Source organism: Populus alba, chromosome 1 (genome assembly GCF_005239225.2).
Source record: "Populus alba chromosome 1, ASM523922v2, whole genome shotgun sequence".
Lineage (NCBI taxonomy): Eukaryota > Viridiplantae > Streptophyta > Magnoliopsida > Malpighiales > Salicaceae > Populus > Populus alba.
In genome coordinates this window covers 32,324,326-32,344,666 of record NC_133284.1, presented here as the reverse complement: position 1 = coordinate 32,344,666, position 20,341 = coordinate 32,324,326, and the positions used below count along the sequence as shown (strand labels likewise).

At 34.6% G+C, this 20,341-nt stretch overlaps 2 protein-coding genes across 2 annotated transcripts; both read right to left on the bottom strand.

Annotated features, from left to right (window-relative positions):
* Window positions 1-2,382: 2,382 nt before the first annotated feature.
* Window positions 2,383-3,865, bottom strand: LOC118055609 (mitogen-activated protein kinase kinase kinase 17). Its single transcript, XM_035067564.2, has one exon. The coding sequence runs from the start codon at window positions 3,799-3,801 to the stop codon at window positions 2,407-2,409; it is 1,395 nt and encodes a 464-aa protein (XP_034923455.1). The 5' UTR covers window positions 3,802-3,865; the 3' UTR covers window positions 2,383-2,406.
* A 10,511-nt stretch (window positions 3,866-14,376) lies between these two features.
* LOC118055619 (probable protein phosphatase 2C 25) lies at window positions 14,377-16,638 on the bottom strand. Its single transcript, XM_035067577.2, has 4 exons — window positions 16,014-16,638; window positions 15,249-15,587; window positions 14,960-15,139; window positions 14,377-14,845 (listed from the first exon to the last, which is right to left on the bottom strand). Exons 1-4 carry the CDS (start codon window positions 16,503-16,505, stop codon window positions 14,684-14,686), a joined length of 1,173 nt encoding a protein of 390 aa, XP_034923468.1. The 5' UTR covers window positions 16,506-16,638; the 3' UTR covers window positions 14,377-14,683.
* Between the last annotated feature and the right edge of the window lie 3,703 nt (window positions 16,639-20,341).

Below are 20,341 nucleotides of genomic sequence, written 5' to 3'. Positions count from 1 at the left end.
TGAAGACGTGGTAGGTCATTAGAGACTTTAACAAACCTAATGGTGTTGGTGGAGTGTAAACTTGTTTAATTAACTCTACTTGTTGAGAAATAACTTTTCTAAGATTTTATGTAAAAATATATAGAATTGAAAGCATTAGATTCAAGTATTATGTTTGAATCCATGGGTGTGGTAAGTCTGGCCATACTCAAGGTACGATGATAAGAATCCAATAGCTCAACACCCTTGGATAACCTTTGACGGGCCCACCCTGTTGGCCCGACAATGCGCCAAGCCAAGCTATTAGGTCTGCCAGCAGCTGTTAAACCCAGCATCAGTTGGGTCTGGTGTTGTCTAAACCTAACAATCACTTAGGTTTAGCCAGTGCCGAACCCAATAACTTTTAAGTCTTGATTTGACCTGATCTAATAGTACCTGGATCTGCCCATTATGCTTTTACGGGGACGCGTTGGGTGATGGCGGGTATCGGCCTAGTATACTCGAGAATACAAAATCATTATACTTGTATATTTTTTTAATTGAATATTTTTTTGAAAAAATATAATAAAAAATATACTGATAAAATTGAAATATTACTTGGTATGGATAATAGTTTATGCCATGCTGCCAAAAAGACGTGAAAGAGACATTAGTCATATGGCATACCAAAAGAAAAGACAAATATTAAGGAGCTAATTTTGATAAGAAAAGAGACAATAGTCATTTGGCATACAACATCATTCTACTTTATCGCTCGAGAAATTTCACATTGTTAACCTTTGTGATGCTCATCCTGTTTCCTCGCGACTACAATAGTTGAAGTGTCTGCTATATCTAAAATTTTACTTTGCATTGTATTCTTCGTTAAAGCATAATTACAATTTTTAATTATTTATTAGATGGTTGGCCTGTATTTTTCCGCAGGTTCGGGCTAATTTTCTTACAACTTAAAGAAACAATACTCAAGCGTTGTCAATATATTTTTTAAAAATGAAAAAAAAAAAAAGCTGCAACTTCACATCATAGAAAAATAATTGAAAAATAAAATCATGATTGCTAATAACCAAAAATTAAAATGTAGAAGCATAAAATTAATAAAAAAAATGAAAAAATAAATTTTTAAAAAACAAAGCACCAGTAAAATCAGGTGAGGTCATTAAAACCCGTGAATAGGATCATGTAAATGTAATAATCTAATAAAAAGAAAAATAAAAAAAATAAGCAACCTAAAAAGAAAACTCGGGTCACCCAAACAAACCTCTTATCTAGATCATAAAATAGGGGAATAAAGTAAACTTTTCATATGAAATTCAAATCCAACATCTATATTGCCATTTATTTCCATTTTGGTCTTTTGACTTTTAATTCAACCTTTTCAAAAAAATATATACAATTGAGTGTAAATTTGGATTCAAAATAGCTTAATTGTGTAAAAAAAAAAAGTTTGAAGATCAATCTAAACTTTTTATAAAAATAATCATTCTAATCCATGTTAATTTACGAGAGAGTGCATAATAAAAATGACTCCAGTAAAACCCCCCCGCGTGTTTAAGCTTTATATACTTAATATTTTAGTTTATATATCAAATTTATAGAATATGATTAAAATATTTCGTAAGAAAAGCGGTATGAAATAGAATGTGCCATTTAGAAAGTGAAACTTGAAAGTAAAGATTAGACGCTGATTAATCAATACACGGAGGTGATATTTCTTTTTGATGATTTTTGTAGATTCATATTTAAGAAATATTAGGCAACGTTACCTTGAAATCACATGATTAAATTTTTTTTGCCAGAGTAACAATTTGCTCCTGACCAAAAAGGGAAAATTGTGATCCGACCGGACAACTTCGGTAAGATTTGAATCTTCTCTCTTAATTCGAGAGCTGGACAATACACTTGTGTCTCTTCGAAATTGAATGGATTCTAGTTGTAACCAACCTGGAGCACAATCAACGGGGACACACATGATACCAGCAAGTTGCATGCCGATCCGCATGCTTTTTTCCTGAAATGGCCTCATGGCAAACCTGCTGTCACTTGCCTACGGCAAATCAAGCAAGACTACAAACCGGCAATCTTGCAATATCTTCAGTCTCGAATTGATCAATCACTCTTCTCAATTATTGCTCCTTATTGTCACCACAATGCCCTTATGACTGATAAGGGCTAAGTTCTTTAAGTTGTTAGTGGCCCGTGCTTTGGATTTTGATCGATCCTTTGTTTGACTCATAGGAGGTAAAAGTTCGGAGAGTTGTGCGATGACAAAATGCTATGATTTTAGGATGAAGTTCATTTTCAAAACAACTTTGCAGTGTAAGCAGGCAACCAAATTGTAAAGCGAGTACTTTTTACGTCAACGTGGTAGTTCTACTTGCTGTGAGGACCGGAAAAACTCCATAATTAAACTGAACACATTCGAATGTGCTAGCACATATTAAACCCAACAACAAAGATTTTACACCAAAGAATAAATTTACATCTCATTAATCTCATGAAACACAGTAAATACAACAACAAATTACACAAGATTCTGTAGTAAATCCCTACCAACTCACTCCCCTCCACCGCTAGCTCCGCCTTTTGTGAACCATAATGACAACCCGAACCACCACCTCTTTCACTTCCGCTGCACACCTCACCGCGCCAATGAATCCCACAAAAGGACGAACCATTAGAGCCATTCACGTGTAATTCGCCAGCACTAAAATTACAGACTTTCCGTTTTACCCTACCCCCTTCCTCACTTATCCACAACGAATCAGAAGAATATACCGAACTGGTCCCTGATTCATCACCCTCACCTCTTTCACGTTTCACACAACCACTCCTCACCTCAGCCCAGCCATCATTTGTTTCCCAATTTACTCCTCCACTAGTCACCAATTTACCAATCCTATTTTTAGCCGAAACCTCAATATTGTCAAAACTCGAAGCCGTACCTTGCTCCCTTACGTCATTATCGTCCTCGAAATCTGAATTGAAGTACCAATCGAGTACGCAACGTGGAGACAATTCGTTCCCCAGCAAATCAGAATTCACAGAAGCTAAGAATGGGTGCTGCAGTAGCTGATCACAGCTCCACCGCTGATTTGGCTCCCTCATCAAACACTTCATCAGAAAATCCTGACCCAGCACACACAACTTACTCGGCAACTCGGGCACTTCGTTTGAAAAGCCGATCAGACTCAGCGAATCAGCCCCGCGATCCTCCCAAGCCGGCTTTCCGGTGACCATCTCAATAATTGTACAGCCCAGAGACCAGACATCACTTTTCGGTCCCTGGTATTCGCGTCTGATCACCTCCGGTGCCATCCACAGCGGACTTCCACGTGGCAAAAGGGGCTCCCCACATGCAGCGTCAATCGCCGAACCGAAATCTGCTAGCTTAACGGAATCTGAATTATTACCCAATAGAATATTCCGTCCTTTAACATCACAGTGAACAATGCCTCTAGAGTGTATGTACTTCAAAGCAGAGACTATACAATATGTAAATGACCGAACAGCCTGCTCGTCCACGTCAGCCAAACGGTGTGTTGATGAAGCCAGGTCAGCAAGGGTGCCTCCTGGCAAGTACTCCATGTGAAGATTCCGGCAGGTTGTTGAATTTTCAAACGAGACGTCGTCGCCGAGGAATTTAACAATAAAACGAGAAGACAACGAGCTTAGAATCTTGATCTCATTGTCTAACGCTTGAACGTGATTTGCTTCAGAGGCACTCTTCACGGCAAAAACCGCATCGGTTTGTTTGTTGAAAGCCAAGTTGACGGTGCCATAAGAGCCTCTGCCTATGCACTTTCCTCTCACCCAAGAAAACATGTTGTGTGTTTTTCAATGAGAGCTCATTAAAATTTTGATGAAGCTCGTTTGAGAGTTATGAGGGCCCAAGACCATTTATATATGCGAGAGTCGAGGAGGGTGTCAAGAAATAAGTACCTTTATTTATTTATTTTAATTTTAGTTTTTGGGGTGACGTGGAATTTACAAGTGGATAATTGGGAAACCGTTTGATGACAAGAAGGGGGGGTGTGGTTTGGGCTCTTGGGGGTGCCGAATGGGGAAGACGTAAATGGGGAAGATAGTGGGGCTGATGATACTGAGTTTATCCTTATCCATGATGGAGTGGATTGGGGTTTAATCTGGGCCGTTGAAATAAATCGAGATCTTGGTTGCTTTTAACCTGCGAGGTTTGTCTTTGTCAAAGGATCGGCTGATTGGTAGAGCAATGAACATGTGGTTGGCATGGTAATAAAAGGTTGGTGTTTCGTGGAAGTCTATTTTTGCGGTGGTTTGGCTTTGTGGTTGTGGATGAGGAATATCCATTGAATGGAAGGGTTCTTGTGTTCACTCCTTTATACGGAATGAAACTTCCAGTTATTAATTAATTAGCATTAAGAAAAAAAAACTAAAGAGGATGAGTTTTTACTGTAATACTTCTTATAAAACGCCATTTATAATTGGAACAGTGTTTTTAATTAATATTTTTTTAATTTTATTATTTAATATTAAAAAAAAGATTATAAGGTTATTTTACTTAAATAACACAAATTTGATAAGATATCTCAATTGATTCTAGTTAACTCAAGTCAATCTATCATGTTGTTATTTTAATATTTTTTTAAAAAAATATTTTTAATATTTTTTAATTAAATTATATTTTTACTGGTCTTCCAAGATGTTTTTAGACCCACAAAAATTAATTAAATCACATTAAATCAATTTTCAAATAATTTAATTTTTTTTCTGTTGAAAAAAAATATATTAAAAACAACTAAATGTATTTTTTATTTTTTATGTTTTAAAAAAATTTAACCCGATAGAACAGCACGGTGAATAATCTAAGTTATACTCTAATTAAGCATTCTTAGTGAGATTTTTTATCAGAGCATGGCTATTAAGTTCGCCGTCTAAGAGACAAGGTTCACTAATTACCAACTATGATTAAATGTTTTACCCTTTTCTTTTCTTTTCTTTTTAAAAAAGAGGAGATTAATTACTCCACAGGTGTAGCCAATGGGACATTATAAAATCTTGGGAGGTGCCTAATAGGTAGAGTCAAACAAATAGAAATGTGCTAGAGCTTTCCATCCAAATTACACAATTAGTTGTTAGAATTAGAATGTAATATTTTTTTTAAAAAATAGTTAATGCTGCTCACACTCTAAATTAAAAACACGGGTACATGCCAGTTTGAGTAACTCATTAATGGTAAAATAAAAAATGAAAATAATATAATAGATATTCTAGTAATAAGAGTTTGGAATTAAAAGATTTTTTTTATGGTTTTATATTTGAGTCTTATAATTAATAATATGATAATTACTAAAAACCTTATATAATTATTAATTTTAAAATTTATAGAATTAATCAGGAAGCTAACTGGATATTCATGTTATAAAAAAAATGAAAACAAGTAATTAATTACGGGTTAAATTTACGCAATGCATCATATATATTTTAAACGCGTTGCGCCAGATCACAGAGAAAAACCGAGGAGCTGCCATTTTGCCAAATAGGTGGGCAAAAGGCAGCAACCGAAATTCGAAGCACCACCAATACGGGGCAAGGGACCGACAAGGCTCGGTTGAAAGTGTTGCCAACTGTCAAAGAACTTAAACCTTTTTAATGCTTACATGGCAATGGACGGTAGGTCCACGTCTCAACAATAGAGAACATGAGGCAGCCGGTAAAGAGAGCAAGATGCCTTGTTGTCTGTTGCGCGGACGACCAGCTTCTTCTCATAAATTAAAAATATATTTTTTATTTAAAAATATATTAAAATAATATTTTTTTTTTATTTTTTTTAAAATTATTTTTGAAATTAATATATTAAAAAAATCTAAAAATATAAAAAAATTATTTTAAAAAATATTTAAATTTTAAAAAAATATAGTTTATGGTCTAAATTCATGGGATAATACTTAGACTACAATTAGAAACGCAGGCCAAACATGTGTGTCCAATAAATTTAATTTTTTTTGTGAAAAATAATTTTTTTTATATATATTTTAGATCGTTTTATACGCTGATCTTAAAAATTATTTTTTAAAAATAAAAAAAATTATTTTATATATTTTTACATGAAAAATAAACCTCAATCACACTCTCAAAACAGTCTCTTAACTACTCTAATGTTGCAACGTGTAATTAAAAAAGTTCCTCTTCAACTTGCAACGGGTTAAGACTTAAGAAGTGCATTGATCTTAAACACTCCAAAAAATTATTAATATTTTAGTAGATAAATCTCACCAAACTAATTTCTTTGACAAAGTAATCACATTCTCAAACAGTTCCTTAACTACTCTAATGTGGAACGTGTAATTAAAAAGTTCCTCTTCAACTTGCAACTGGTTAAGACTTAAAAAGTGCATTGATCTTAAACACTCCAAAAAATTATTAATATTTTAGTAGATAAATCTCACCGACCGAACTAATTTCCTTTCTTCGACAAAGCTTTCCGCCCTTCTCCATGTTCAACATTTCTCTTTCTGACATCTTTCTCCTTGTAAACGAATGGCATAGTCAAAACGACATATCTCCTGTAAATTGATGACGTTAGACGCATGCATGAAGCAACCACTTTCTTAAAAATAAATTATGTGGCTACACAAGAGCTGGAACAAATACTAATTAAACAACATTAGACGCATGCATGAAGCAACAACTTTCTTACACGCAAAAAGTAGAACAAATTCTGACCCTGTAAGAACATGCAGTGAGATTTTAAAAACAGCTAGTCATTTAGACCAATCATATAAAAAAATAAAAAATAAAAAAAAATAAAAAAAGGAAGACGCTCTTAAAAATGATCCAAGAAACACCAAAGAGTCAACTTCTTTAAGAGAGTTTGTACATCAAACGGGCTCTTGCTCCCACTCCTTTTCATGCTCATGGCCCTTCACTTGTTTGTCTCGATCAGAATAAGATACTGCGAAGATAAAATTTTGTTCAATCAGAAATTTTCTTTCGCGGAGAAATTATATTTAGAGATGAGTTATCTTGTTAATAGAAGGAACGATTGTTCAGTTTTAGTCTAAACAAATAGTTTATACTATTTTGTATATCCGTTATTTTTTTAAGATTTTTACAAAATTCACTTCAAGGTAAATATTTTGACATTGTCATTAAACCTAAAAATATAATCTTTTTCAAAAATAAATTTATAAAAATAATTTTTTATCAACACATCTCTTGTTTATCTTAGCTAACAAAGCTTTTTTAACTGGAAATATTGTTTATGTTTTTTTAAAATATCAAAATAATATATTCATATTTGTGTAATTTAAAGCTTAAAAATCATAAATACAATATCATGCTCTAGTTTAAATATTTTAATAATAAACAACCAATTTTAATCGGATTTTCATAAACAATATATTATTAGTTTATTATTTTCAAATCAAATACATAATTATTAAAATTCAAATAAAATTTATAATAATATTTAGAAAAAACATGTCAAAACTAAATAGTGTGTAAATCCAGTAAAAAAAATTTGTATTGTCCAAAGAAACAAGGAATAAAAAAACAACAACAAAGAGCCAAGCCCACACATGCATAAGAGATTATCAGGGGTGAGTGGGCTTGTTTTATTTTTTTAATCATTAACCCCTTATTTTTTGAAAAAAAAAAAAAAAGTGTTACACAAGTCATATTTTGTAAAAATAAGAGCGCTTCACGAACCCGCAACCTCATACTTGTCACATGCATTAACCAACTAAGTTAAGACTTAAATTTATCTTAAAAAAATTTAAAACATTTATTAAGATGCTTTATTGTTTATATAAATAGTAAATTATCATAAAAAATTATAGTTAATGTTATAGGTTAAATTTTCAAAAGAATATATAATTACAAATAATGAATTACTAGAAAAGATCGATTGCAAGTGATGCACTTTTTTCAAGGTATACACGGCATAATTAGATGTCGAGTGTCTAAAGGTGACAACGAAAGCACCTGCCTTTGGCATTTGTCATAGGGTCAGATTTTTTGTCAAAAATTTCCATCTCTACGCGGCATTCTAGTTCCCCAACTAGACTTAGCCTCTCCCCCTATTTCACTCGTGTTTAGCCTACAATCTAAATGTGTCACACAACAAAGAGTTTTTCCCCTCAATCGCTTGTTGATTATAAACAAGCAAACACAACATAAGTAACGAAACATAATACAAAAGCACTAGTATTACAAGAAATAAACTTAACCTTTATTCAACTTTAACAAAGGAATACACAAAAAACTTTGTGTGTGCATTACATAATTACCTCTGTATGTTACACAACCCTTTGGCCTATCTATATTACAAGTATCCAAAAAACTACCAAGAAACTGTATCTCAAAAAAAAAAATTGGACAATTTTCACCCAAAATGCCCAATTGCCGAAAACTGTCTAACCCATTGCCACTTCCCTTGGTCTGAACCCATCAAACCGTAAGGCAACCTGACATATTATGCCAGTGTTGTTGTGTTGTTGCACACCTTGGATAACCCACCATCCAAGTCAGAAGTCGTGTAAAGCATGAATTCGCTGCTCACACGTATTGATACACATCGTTGCCCAATTTGTTATTTCCCATGCTCACTGCCATTGCCCATACATGTTGTTGTAACTCAAGTAGTGTTTACATTGGCATGCCCTCGTGCGTAAGACCATGACAAATCACCATCACCTGAAGAGTCTGATGTCTTTGCCGGAACATAAGTGAGGTAACCTTGCACAAGGTCTTCAAACTGCCACAAGTTAGTGTTTTTTTCTCATGAAACCTCTCATATGTTCTCTTGTTTTACCAAGAATTAAGTCCTTTGATTTTTTTGTCCAAGTCTTCGGTGGTCCAGAATTTTAGCAGTCCGATTGTCAAATTGTTTACTAATCATAATAAAACGACTTCAATAATTCACATGAAATGTAGGGTAAAGCTTTAGTCTCTCTAGCAACTTTAATCTATAAACAACAGTCCATGTTCATTCTTTTATCTCAAACGGCTTATCATACAGTGGCACCAGTCCTCAATGCTGATTTTTCCTAACCATCTTCTTTCAAATCTTAAGAGTCAACTTCAATAACACCCTATCACCTTCCACAAACTCCAACGGTATTCGTTTTAGATTTGCATATTCTTACATAAGTTTGCCTGCCTGAGCATATTCAAATAGCTCTTGTCTTTCCTTAACAAACTTATCGCAAAAGGTTTCCTCCCACTTATTTGTGTACAATTATCTTAGCTTGGGTTTGAGTTTGCACCCCCAACACCAATTAAAATGGGCTTACATCCGTGGTCGATGACTTGTAAAGGTCATAACAAATATGAGCACTATACAGTAACTTCAGCTAATTTTGTTAAGTCATTGCTACATAATGCCTCAAGAACTCCTCCAATAAAGCATTGACTCTTCTGTTTGTCATCGAGATAGATTTTTCATCAAAATTTTCCAGCTCTATGTAACAGTCTAGTTCCCCTCCTAGACTGAACCTTTCTTCTAATTTCACTTGTGTATAGCCTACAATTTAAGTGTTTCACATACCTAAGAGTCTTTCCCTCAATCTCTTGTTGATTATAGACAAGGAAACACAACACAAGTAACGAAATTGAATACAAAAACACAAGTATTACAGGAAATAATCTCAACCTTTATTCACCTTCAACAAAGAAATACACAAAAGTCTTTGTGTGTGCAATACACAATTATCTCTGCATGCTACAGAACCTTTTGGCTTATCTATATTACAAGAATATAGAAAACTACCAAGAAAATGCCTCCTAAAATAGATGCGGTTAATTTTCACCCTAAACAATCAACTACCAAAAACTGCCTAACCAATTACAACTTTCCTTGGTCTGAAACCCATCAAACTATAAGTCAACCTAACAAAACTCATTATGCTAGTGCTGTTGTGTTATTGCACACTTTGAACAGCCCACCATCCAGGTCAGAAGTCGTGTTAAGTTTGAATCGGCTGCTCGTATGCACTGATACATACCGCTGCTGAATCTGCCATTGTCCATGCATTATATTGTAACTCTAGAAGTGTTTATGTTGGAGTGCCCTCGTGCATAAGACTATGACAGCATTCCTCTAAATGCTTATTTATGATATTAATATTTATACAATGTAAATAAATTGGGGTCCATTTATATTTTTTTTTATTGAAATGAAATTTCGTTGCGTGACAATTACAGTCTACAACAACACCAATCCATATCATGCAAAGGATGAGGATTGGAAAGGACACCTTTCCACGAACTTCCAGTTATCCGCATTTCCTAACTTTCTATTACCAGATTGGGCAAGTGCAAGAGAGCAGAGTTAGAAGTTTGGAGAAATGATCATGCCAGATGTAAAGAGCCAGTTATCCGCATTTCCTAATTAGTATTTGCATTGTACCTTGCCAGATTATTGAGGAGTAAGGATAGAATTTCCTGTATCAACTCGGGATATGATAAGATTTTATGCCATTGCATTTTCACCGATCAAAGACTTTCTTTCCTTGTCTGCTCCACTGGATGGTTTGTTTTAAAAAAAAAGTATATTATCCGGAGACCATTTCTTATATGTAAAGACTAAATTGTATAAAGTAAAAGATATGAACTATAATGTCAAGCAAATCCATTTATCTTCCTTAAAAGTCAACACCTAAAAAATCCCACCAAACTGAACCCTCGATGAAAAGAGGGAAAGAAAAAGTTTCAACGCATATACAATTCAAGTCAAGAACGGGTAATTACTAACAAATACATGAAGATAAATCTCGAGATAAGTTTTCAGAAGTTGTAACTACTAGAGGAGATCAAGCTTTCCCAAACAAAAGCTTAAAATACTAGAAGATATATGATTAAAAATCTGTTCTGCTAAACGAATAGTTCAATCCAAAAACCACCCCTTCCAAATAAGACCCCATTACTCATCCGTATCCTATCTACTAATCTCCGAGTGCTTTGTTTGCAATAGAAGAAAATTGCTAATATCTGTGGCCACGCGTTAAGTGTATGCACCAACAACTGAGCAAGGAGACCCCCGTAGCATTTGTTCTCCGAAGTTTATGAAGTCATCAGGTGACTCTTTCCCATGATGACAGATTGTCGGTCGGTCTAACATGCTAATTAAGAATGTCCATGTGCCACGTGTTTATGTTCCTGGGCTGAGATCATTTGCTTAAGACGAAGCAATTTGTTTCTTAGTTGAGGATTCGGTAAAGAGAGAAGAGGCCGAGAGGTGTGAATTGGAGGGGTTCGAGCAAATTCTTTACGCGTGAAGAAATTAAGAGGAGAGTTGAGTTGAGTTTCGTCCACTTAAACTTGAAGAGGCTTGGACTACTCGAGATCCAAAAGTTAAGAAACCTGGGTGACTTGCCTTGAAATGAAAGGAAAGAGCTAGCTTCAAGTTGCGTGAGCTCGTTAATTTGGAACTCCACTTGGCAAATCAACAATGTCTGAAGATAATATGCTGTGGTCCTCGAAGAATTGCCAAACGCTCAAAATATCCGCGATTTCAAAGAACGAGAGACTTCTAGTCTTTTCCTTCTGTCTTTTTTAGGAACGGTAAAAGTCATTTTGGCTCTCGATGAGATGTAGATTCCAAATGCTTACACGATTTAACTCAATCTCTCTTAAAGGGAGATTTTATATTTAATTTAGTTTCTTCCCTTTACTAAATAATCTGCTAAGTAATTCAACCTCACGATTGAAGAAGTAACTCTTTACCCATGACGACCCACCAAATCAATCCTGTGGTGATCAAATATTTTATAATCAAAATTAATATATATTCTGTCCACCTTGACTTAATTAATGTACGGGGATTAAAGAACAATCCACTCACAAAATGGCAAAGTTTGAGGGTTATATATCTCATACAAATACTATACCATAAGTTTTTCCTTAGTTTATCACAGAGAGAATTCGTTTCAGAAGGAAAGCAGGAGATTGGGGCCAGCCTCCTCCGATGCGGATAATCGTCGACGTCGGAGAGCTAGACAAAACAACCGCGACGCAGATCAGAGGGCCGACAATCCAACGTGCATGAACTACAACGTTCATGCATAAACAAGACAGCCAGTTGTCAAGAATCAATGCATTCACAATTATGGTGATCATTAATCTATAACAAAATCATGCACGTTCTTAATTTTTAAATAAATCATTCATAAAAAATAAAAATAAAAATAAAAATATTTGGTTTATCGATCAAAAATTAAAAGCTAGCTCATGAATTATTCCTTTAAAAAAAATTAGCATTGAAGTATTTGATTGAAAAAAATAAACCTCTATCATAAATTTTTGTTTGTAATACATTCTAATGCAATCCTACATATATACTGAAAAGTTTAGGGATTGATTAGGAGTTTAACAAAAGTTATGTTTTACAATATTTTTGTTAGGAAATATATTAAAATAAATTTATTTTATTTTATTTTTAATACCAATATATCAAATTAAACAATCTTAAAATTTTTAAAAATTTTAATCTAAAAAAAAATAAAAATGGGACTAATATTATTTTAGCTGCACTGCTTAGCCAAAAAAAAAAATTGTAGAAGTTCGCGCGCGTAAACGTGTATATTGCAGGAATTTGGTTAATCAATTGTATAATTGAATCTATGATTATATTTTTAGTGTTCGGTACAAATTTTAATACGCCCAATAATGAGCACCACCCAAACAAGTAACAACACGTGAAGCAAAATATATGCACATATTTTATGTCTGGGACATGTTTCAATAGGTTGAATCAAGACATCAATTGGGCTGCCCAGATGATAGGGTGCTTCCCTCCTTCCAGTTTTGAACCCCCCCGCACCCCAAAACAAAAAACAAAAACCTAGAAGAAGGATACGATTGATTGGCACCGTATAGTACTGTTTAATCAGTTAGCCCGAAGAAAATTAGATCTAGGCATCACAATCTGGCTCTAATATTTCCACAAGTTTTTAGTGATGTACAGCGCAGTGTGGATCGATCCAAACTTTCAAGCGTTGATTTTTTCAATAGAGAATTATATTAATCTGTGTATCTGAGAATCCCACGTCAGAAAGCCTTTCAATTTCTCTTGTCGTTTTAGCTGTCACGCCTAAATTATTTGACTGAGGAGGTAGACTGTGTGCTGAATGGTGGAGCATTGCAAAATATCTTGATGTCCCCGTTTAAGAGCGTGTTTGGTAGTGTGGTAGTGGTTGCTTTTCAAATAGTTTTTCGTGCCGAAAAGCATGTAAATAATATTTTTTCATTTTTTAAAAATTATTTTTGACATCAGTACATCAAAACGATCCAGAAAGTATAATCGTCACTCAATTTTAACAAAAAATAAATTAAATTTTTACAAAACGCCGGTTTGGCAGCAATGCCAAACGAGCTCTAAGAAGGACAACAAGTTAAGGACCCAGAAGTTCCTTAGAGCCCATGCCATGTTTGATGGGACACTTGCATGAGATATTTCAAAGTAATCTTCGGAACCACCAAATTAAACAAGCAACACATGCAGTGACATGCGCATATGCTTTTTGTGAGTATAGTTGCGATCATTTTATGTCTGGCTAGTGGATTGATACGATTAAGAACACCAAAACAAGTAACTTGAACCAGCTCCGAGAAGCCAAGAACCCGTCTTTCCCCTTGGACGAAAGGCCATGTTCTTATCATGAACTTGTGGTGTGGATAGAGCTCGAGGCGCTTGGTCTTCATTGGACATGAGCTCCTGGTGGGTCAAATTGAGTGAACGGGTCCTTGCAGACAACGAACCATCTTTTTGTGTCTAATGCGATTATATTCGTATTCTTGTCTTGCTTAAACCAATGAGATGAAGATAATACTAACCCGGATGACCATGATGTCTATGTCCAACTAGAATTCAGAGGGTCATTGGAGGCAGGAATGAAGAAATTAGTTTTTGGAATAGAATCTTATTGGTCCTTAATAAAAAAAATATCTGGTCAAAGCGTGTAGGTTCATTTCCTCCACTGTTTTTCTATTTTAACATGATGGTATTTTCGGTCAATAATACTAGAATTAAGTTAAAGCTCTTAGTAAGTAAACAATAACTTGCAAGGCAGGATGGACGAAGTAGCAAGGAATTTATTTCAAATACTATAATTTGTATATGAAAAGGACCTTGTTGAAAAGTCAGACGTTGAACTGTTTGTTAGCTGGATGAATTTACCTCCTAATCACGCGGAACATGGACCTAATCTTAGAATTAATTCCTAGTTTATTGTCGATATCGCTGTATAGCCATAGCGAATTGCTACTGAAGAAGCAACTGGCAGCATATGGTGTGCCCCATTGAAGCAGAGAAAATCCTCATCCGGAAAGTTAAATGCCAAGTCACAAAGTAAACCAAGATACTTTCAAAATATATTAGCAAATCTTTATTGAGCAATTTGATATAAGCTGGATACCAAAGAAATGAAATTTTTGCTAAAGAATTAAATATAAATGAATGAATGAATAAAAGAATATCAGCTGCGAATCCTAATATGTTCAATCAATCTTTCCATGGGTGAAATAATCCCCAAGATTGTCAAAAGCTATAACTGTTTCTAGATCAGACTACTCTAAAATCTAAATACAATAATTATTCGATTGTTGTCATCACTACCACCATATTTATAGTCATCCTGCAGCTCCCAGCTTGCAAGGATCTTTCACAAAATAAATATCCATCAGCCTACACGTGTCAGTGGATCGTTATCGAGAAGGGTTTTATGAATCAAACATAGCGTCCCAGGTGGATCAGCATCACGCTAATATCATCACAGGAGCCTCGTGAAACGGAGAGATCAGCAAGCTTTTTACAGGCAGATAACGGGTCTGCCTTCTCGACTCCTATGCACAAACTGCGAGCAAGGTCTACAGCTTCTTGATTACCGACCTGAAACCATGTAAAAAACTTATTTAGGTTATCTAAGCTGGTGGAATTGCTTAAATGACTTCCATATGAACACCACTTTATTTAGAAGAGCAAAGATTGCTTGTGAGAACATACCTTATCCCATAAGCCATCAGAAGCTAAGATCAAGAACTCATCTTCGGGCTTAATTGTAACAATTTTTGTGTCAGGCTCAGCTATTACCCACTGTTTAAGATCCCTATCTCCAATTCCCCTAGACACTGCCAAGGATCCTTGAATTCTCCAAGTTCCATGTATCAAATCAACGTAGCCACCCTGCAAAATGAATTTCATAGAAATCATTAAGTTCCAGTTCAAACAAAGCTCTCCTCAGACTCCATATTTATAAGAAACGACGTGCTTAATATGGTGATGAACTGCTTACCATTGACTCGATTCTGTCCTTCTCGTCTTCCCTAGAAGGCCGGTGATCGGTTGTCAGGGCCTCAGCAACACCTCCTCTACCCATAACAGCACGACAATCACCAGCATTGGATACAACAAGGTTCCCTTTCCTAATTAAAGCTGTCACACAGCAGGAGCCACCTCTACAATCTTCTTTTAAAAACTGGGCATCAGTATTTAAATAACCATGCTTAACTGCATCCTCAATTTCTTTCTCATCCCTGCTACCTACTTCATCTAAAATATTCTTATCTAAGTTCCCAGCTGCAAATTCAGCTGCTTTAGCACCTCCATGTCCATCAAAAATACCAAAGAAAGCCTGCAGACAAAATGTATATTTCTAAATCAACAATCTTAATTAACACAGCATATAGCAAATTTGGAACTTTGGTTTAGCCATGAAAGTCTCCGTAACCAAAAGTACGTGTCTAGATTATCAGAAGTCTTCATTTACCAGAATCGTTTTCAAATTCTATGATACATATTTAAAATCCCCTAAACTGAAACACGTTATTGTCTAATTCCCATTCAAGTTTAATGATTACCAAAAAATTTTTTAGTAACATGATCTTGATTGCAAAGGTTTATCATCTCTTAAAGGAAGTTCCGCAAAATCAATAAATTCAGACAACTTATTCATCAAAACAATTTAATTTCACATGCCAATTTGATGAATAGTCATACTAAAACGCAGAGAAGAAAACAAAAAAAAAAAAGGCGACGCAGCAGAAAACTATGAAATTACCTGCTTGGGATCTCCTTCAAGGTCAACGACAGCAGAAAACCGATCCTCCATAGCCTCTCTCCTCCCTCTCTTACAATAAACCGAATAGCCATACCCTTCTCTCTCCACCTCCGCTTCCTCCCCTGCCCTGGACGTCGCTGGCCCTCCTCCGAACCCCATAACAACCGGTATATCCAACCTCATCGGTCTTTTCCTCTTCAAAACCGTCGCGGCTGACCCCGAAGCCGAAGCCAAGGAAGAAGAACTGAGCCCAGATGGTGGTTTTTGAAGGCGAAACCGAAACGGAGAGCAAGGGGACAAGGATGAAGGGGACGAACAAGAACTAGTGGTGGAAGAAGAAGATGGAGATTGTGTTGTTGATTTTAAATGGGTCAGTGTTAGTGCTATTGTTTCTGCTGGTGATGAAGGTATAGATACCGATGATAAGCTGCAGAAGAGATTTGCTGATGGGGAAAATACAGGAGAATTCGATACCGCAACGGAGCACGACATCGTTTTTCTTTTTCCTTTCGTGTGGTGTTTGATCTGGTTTTTTAAAACGTTAGGTTTTTGTTGCAGCTTTTGTTGTTTCTGTGAATTCTGGTTCGACTTCGTGTCTTTGTTTCTGTTTTCGTTTCACAGGAATGGTTATTTAAAGGGGAAGAAAAAACCCTTATCGCGTGTGGAAATAATGCTAGGCGGTGATTGTGGTAGGTCCTTTGACTACTGATTTGGGGTGTCATAATGTCCGTTTTATCCCTGGGAGATTTTTATTTTTATTTTTCCTCTTTTGCAAGGAGATGGGGTCAAAGAACTCTCCTCGAATAATGGTACGAGTCCTTGGATTTGGAGGAATTTTACTTGTTCTTCGCACGATCTCCTAGCAATATCCATTGGTGGGAGTGTGTGCTTTTTTTCGTGTCAGGATTTACGGTGACGATTTTTTAAATAAATATGTATTTTATTTGCCTTTTTATCAATTTCCTACCAATGATTGTATGATTTCATTGGCTTCTAATTTTCTGAAATATTCACCAAAGTATCCATGTGGATGTTTGATTTATTGATAAAAAGAATTATGATTAGTGCCTTGAATATTTTCGCATCTTGTATTATTTTTCTCAAAACCATGGGGAAAAAAAAAAACCAAAAGTTTTTCTCTGCACTCACAACTTAAAACTTGTTCATTCCGTAAAATAAATGAAGATACTATATATTGTAGGTGGTGTTTGAATTTATTTTTTTAAAAAAAAAATAGTTTTAAATAAAAAAAATTATTTTTAATTTTTGCATTATTTTGACATGTTTACTAATACTAAAATTAAATTATATATATATATTACAATAAAAAACACTTTTAAAAATAATATTTATTTCTTTTCTAAACAAGTATTTAATTTAGAGTTGTGAAAAGAATCGAGAAATTATAAAATTAAATTCAGTTTCATTTGTGATCAATTATACCAATTCAAACAAAATACATATGAATCCGCGGGTTGGAATTCAATCATTAATTTCATGGTGTATAAAAAACTGAATTATTTTTATCTTAAAATAGGAGGAAGAGCATCTTTTGAATAAGGGCACCGAAGTCGGGAAAATACTGGCAGGAGGGGGAGTGTGTGGAGGCAAGAAGAGGTCAAACACGTTAAGGATGTGACTGGGATTGGGAATCGTGGCAGTGTTTAGAGAGTGTTTTTGACTCTCTTGTCTTTCCTTTTCATTGCCAGTGAACTACTCGGATCTCTTTTTTCTTAGCTCCGAAGATTTTATATGGGTCCCGTGCCGACCCGCTCGAGCGCAACTTCCTCGAAGTTACCGTTGTCGACAACGTGTTTCTGTTTGGCGACCGTTACGAGTGTCTCCTTTGGTATCATTACATCATCAGCGTTCCAGATAAACATTGAATTAAAAACGTTACACTTTTCATTTTCATCCTTTATAAACTCACCAACGTCACATCTCCACCCTATACATCAATATTTTGCAGTATCATCCCTTTCACTTGTTAAATTCGCAGCAAATAAAGGATTCGATTGTTAAGAAAAACACAATACAGCCCTGGCGTGAAAAAACGTGTTCTCGTTGGACAATCACCCCGCTAGTCTAGCTGAATGATTCTAATCTTTTTAACATGGCTTGATGCCTTCCCGCTCAGTATTTAGGTTTTCTCGGGCTCCTGTCTCCCAAGCTCGACATCCACCTAGAAATAAATGAAAACCTCTGGTACTATCAGAAGGATTCCCGTGGGGTGTATTCAAAATAAACTATATAAAAAATCTCGGTGACGTCCTGCGGATATTTCAAACAAGGAGAAAGAGTGATCACTTTTTTAAAGAGATATCCATGTTTTATGACCTGTGTAAAAACATTTCTATCATTTCTTGAGTTAAAAATATTTTTTAATTAAAATAATAATTTTAATTTTAATTTTAGTACTTTAAAATCATTCATTTGGTGATGATGCACAAGCCAAAGTGATTGTCTCTTTATCTTGTTTGATTATAGTGAATAAGACAATATAAATATAAAAATAAATTATTTTACCCCTGGTATATATTGTTGTCAAACTTGTATTTTTTTACTTTACTTTATATTAAGTATTGAAATTAATAATAAATTTAGTTATAAAACAAGGACTGCTTGGTGGGATGACATGAAACAAAGTCGACTCAAGGCATGGACTAGTCCAGATTTAAGAAAAATAAAGAAATGATTAACTCAACTTGACTCTCTGAAAAACCTAGGTTAGCATGGAATAAAACATTGGTCAAAAGTTTGCTGAGTTTTTTTGGAAAAAAAAAACAATCAAAACAAGGTTGCTTTGATTATTTTAAAAAGAATTTATGGGTTAACCCTCCTGATCCGTGACTTCAATCTTGTCTTGGATCAACTTGCAAATTGAATTTTAGAACCATGATAATAATTATTTTTATCAATATGTTGACTTGGGTTAACTCATGTTGATCCTCGTGACCCATGTCCTAGGTCTTGCCCCGATCGACTCTCAAATCGGGTTTTAAAACTATATAATAATTATTTTTATTTTTATATTGGCTTGGGTGAACCCTAGTTGACCGTCCCAATGCATGACCTCGAGTTTTGCTCTGGCTGACTCTCAAATTAAGTTTTAAAACTATAATAATAACCATTTTTGTTCTTACATTGAATATGATCGCTCATGGTCTGGTCTTAAGCCAACCCTTTAATTGGGTTTTTAAATTATGATAATAATTATTTTTATTCCTACGCTGATTCGGATCAGCCTGATTTGTGACTAAGGCCTCGACTAACGACTTAGTCTTTGTCTCGAATTGATCTGTAAGCTAGTTTTTAAAACTACGATAATAATCATTTTTATTCTTACATGTTTTAATTGGAGAATTTTAAAATATTATTTTTTTACAAGGATATTTCAAAAATAAAAAATAAAAAAATATTATATCCGAAAATATTTCTTTGTACCTCTTCTTTTAAAAATATAAAAATTTACTTTAAAATTGTAAAAAAAAAAAAACATTTATTTTTATATTTATGTTTCTATTATTTCTATTTTTTATTTTAAAATAATAATCAAATGTTACTTGATCAATTTGATATTATTTCAGAAAAAAAACAATTAAAAAGCTCACATATACGTACTAATAGGCCCCCCATGGGAGGAGTGCTCGGTCAGTGGGCTCTTGATGGAATGTTGACGTCGAATCCCAGCTCTATCTCAATTCTGAAGCGATGGGCCAATTCGTTAGGAGCATTCCACCCTCGTCACTATTAAGCCAGACAGACCAAGATAAGGCTTCCCGGTTCCCTCCGGGAGGATCCAGTGAACTGTTGGTAGTTTAGTCCACCCACCACAAATGAAGCCGCCACCTCCACTGGATCGGTGTTTGACTGGTGGTAGTCTGCCAGCTTCTCTCTGTCCTGAATTCATTCCTATTTGTCTCAATCTTTTTCAACGCTTTAATTTGGATAAACGGAAAAGATATGAGAACGATTATATCTCAACAAGTACAGTTATCGTCGACCCAACATGAATGCAGCAAATAATTTATTTCATGAGAGCTCTTGCAATTATATGAAGAGGTATCCTCAACTAATTAAATTTTAAATTTATTATTTAAAAATTATTAGTCTAAATGCTATACATTTTAGAATTATTAAAAATTTATATAATTATTAATTAAATGATCTCAGAATTCAAGTACCACAAAATTTTAAAATTATTAAAATTATTAAAAATTTATGTAATCATTAATTTTAGAGTATTTTAAAACTAACCCAAATAACCACAGCAAAACAAAAAAAAGTTCAAAATGGATTGTGTTATTATTCACAAAAATATATAAATA

Bases quoted from the DNA above. Each gene is read 5' to 3' on its own strand.
- LOC118055619 (XM_035067577.2), bottom strand. From the start codon at position 16,505: ATGTCGTGCTCCGTTGCGGTATCGAATTCTCCTGTATTTTCCCCATCA. The intron at 15,588-16,013 runs GTAATTTCATAG...TTTTGTCTGCAG, and splicing joins TTGAAGGAGATCCCAAGCAG to GCTTTCTTTGGTATTTTTGA. The intron at 14,846-14,959 runs GTATGTTCTCAC...ACATGGTTTCAG, and splicing joins CTGATGGCTTATGGGATAAG to GTCGGTAATCAAGAAGCTGT.
- LOC118055609 (XM_035067564.2), bottom strand. From the start codon at position 3,801: ATGTTTTCTTGGGTGAGAGGAAAGTGCATAGGCAGAGGCTCTTATGGC.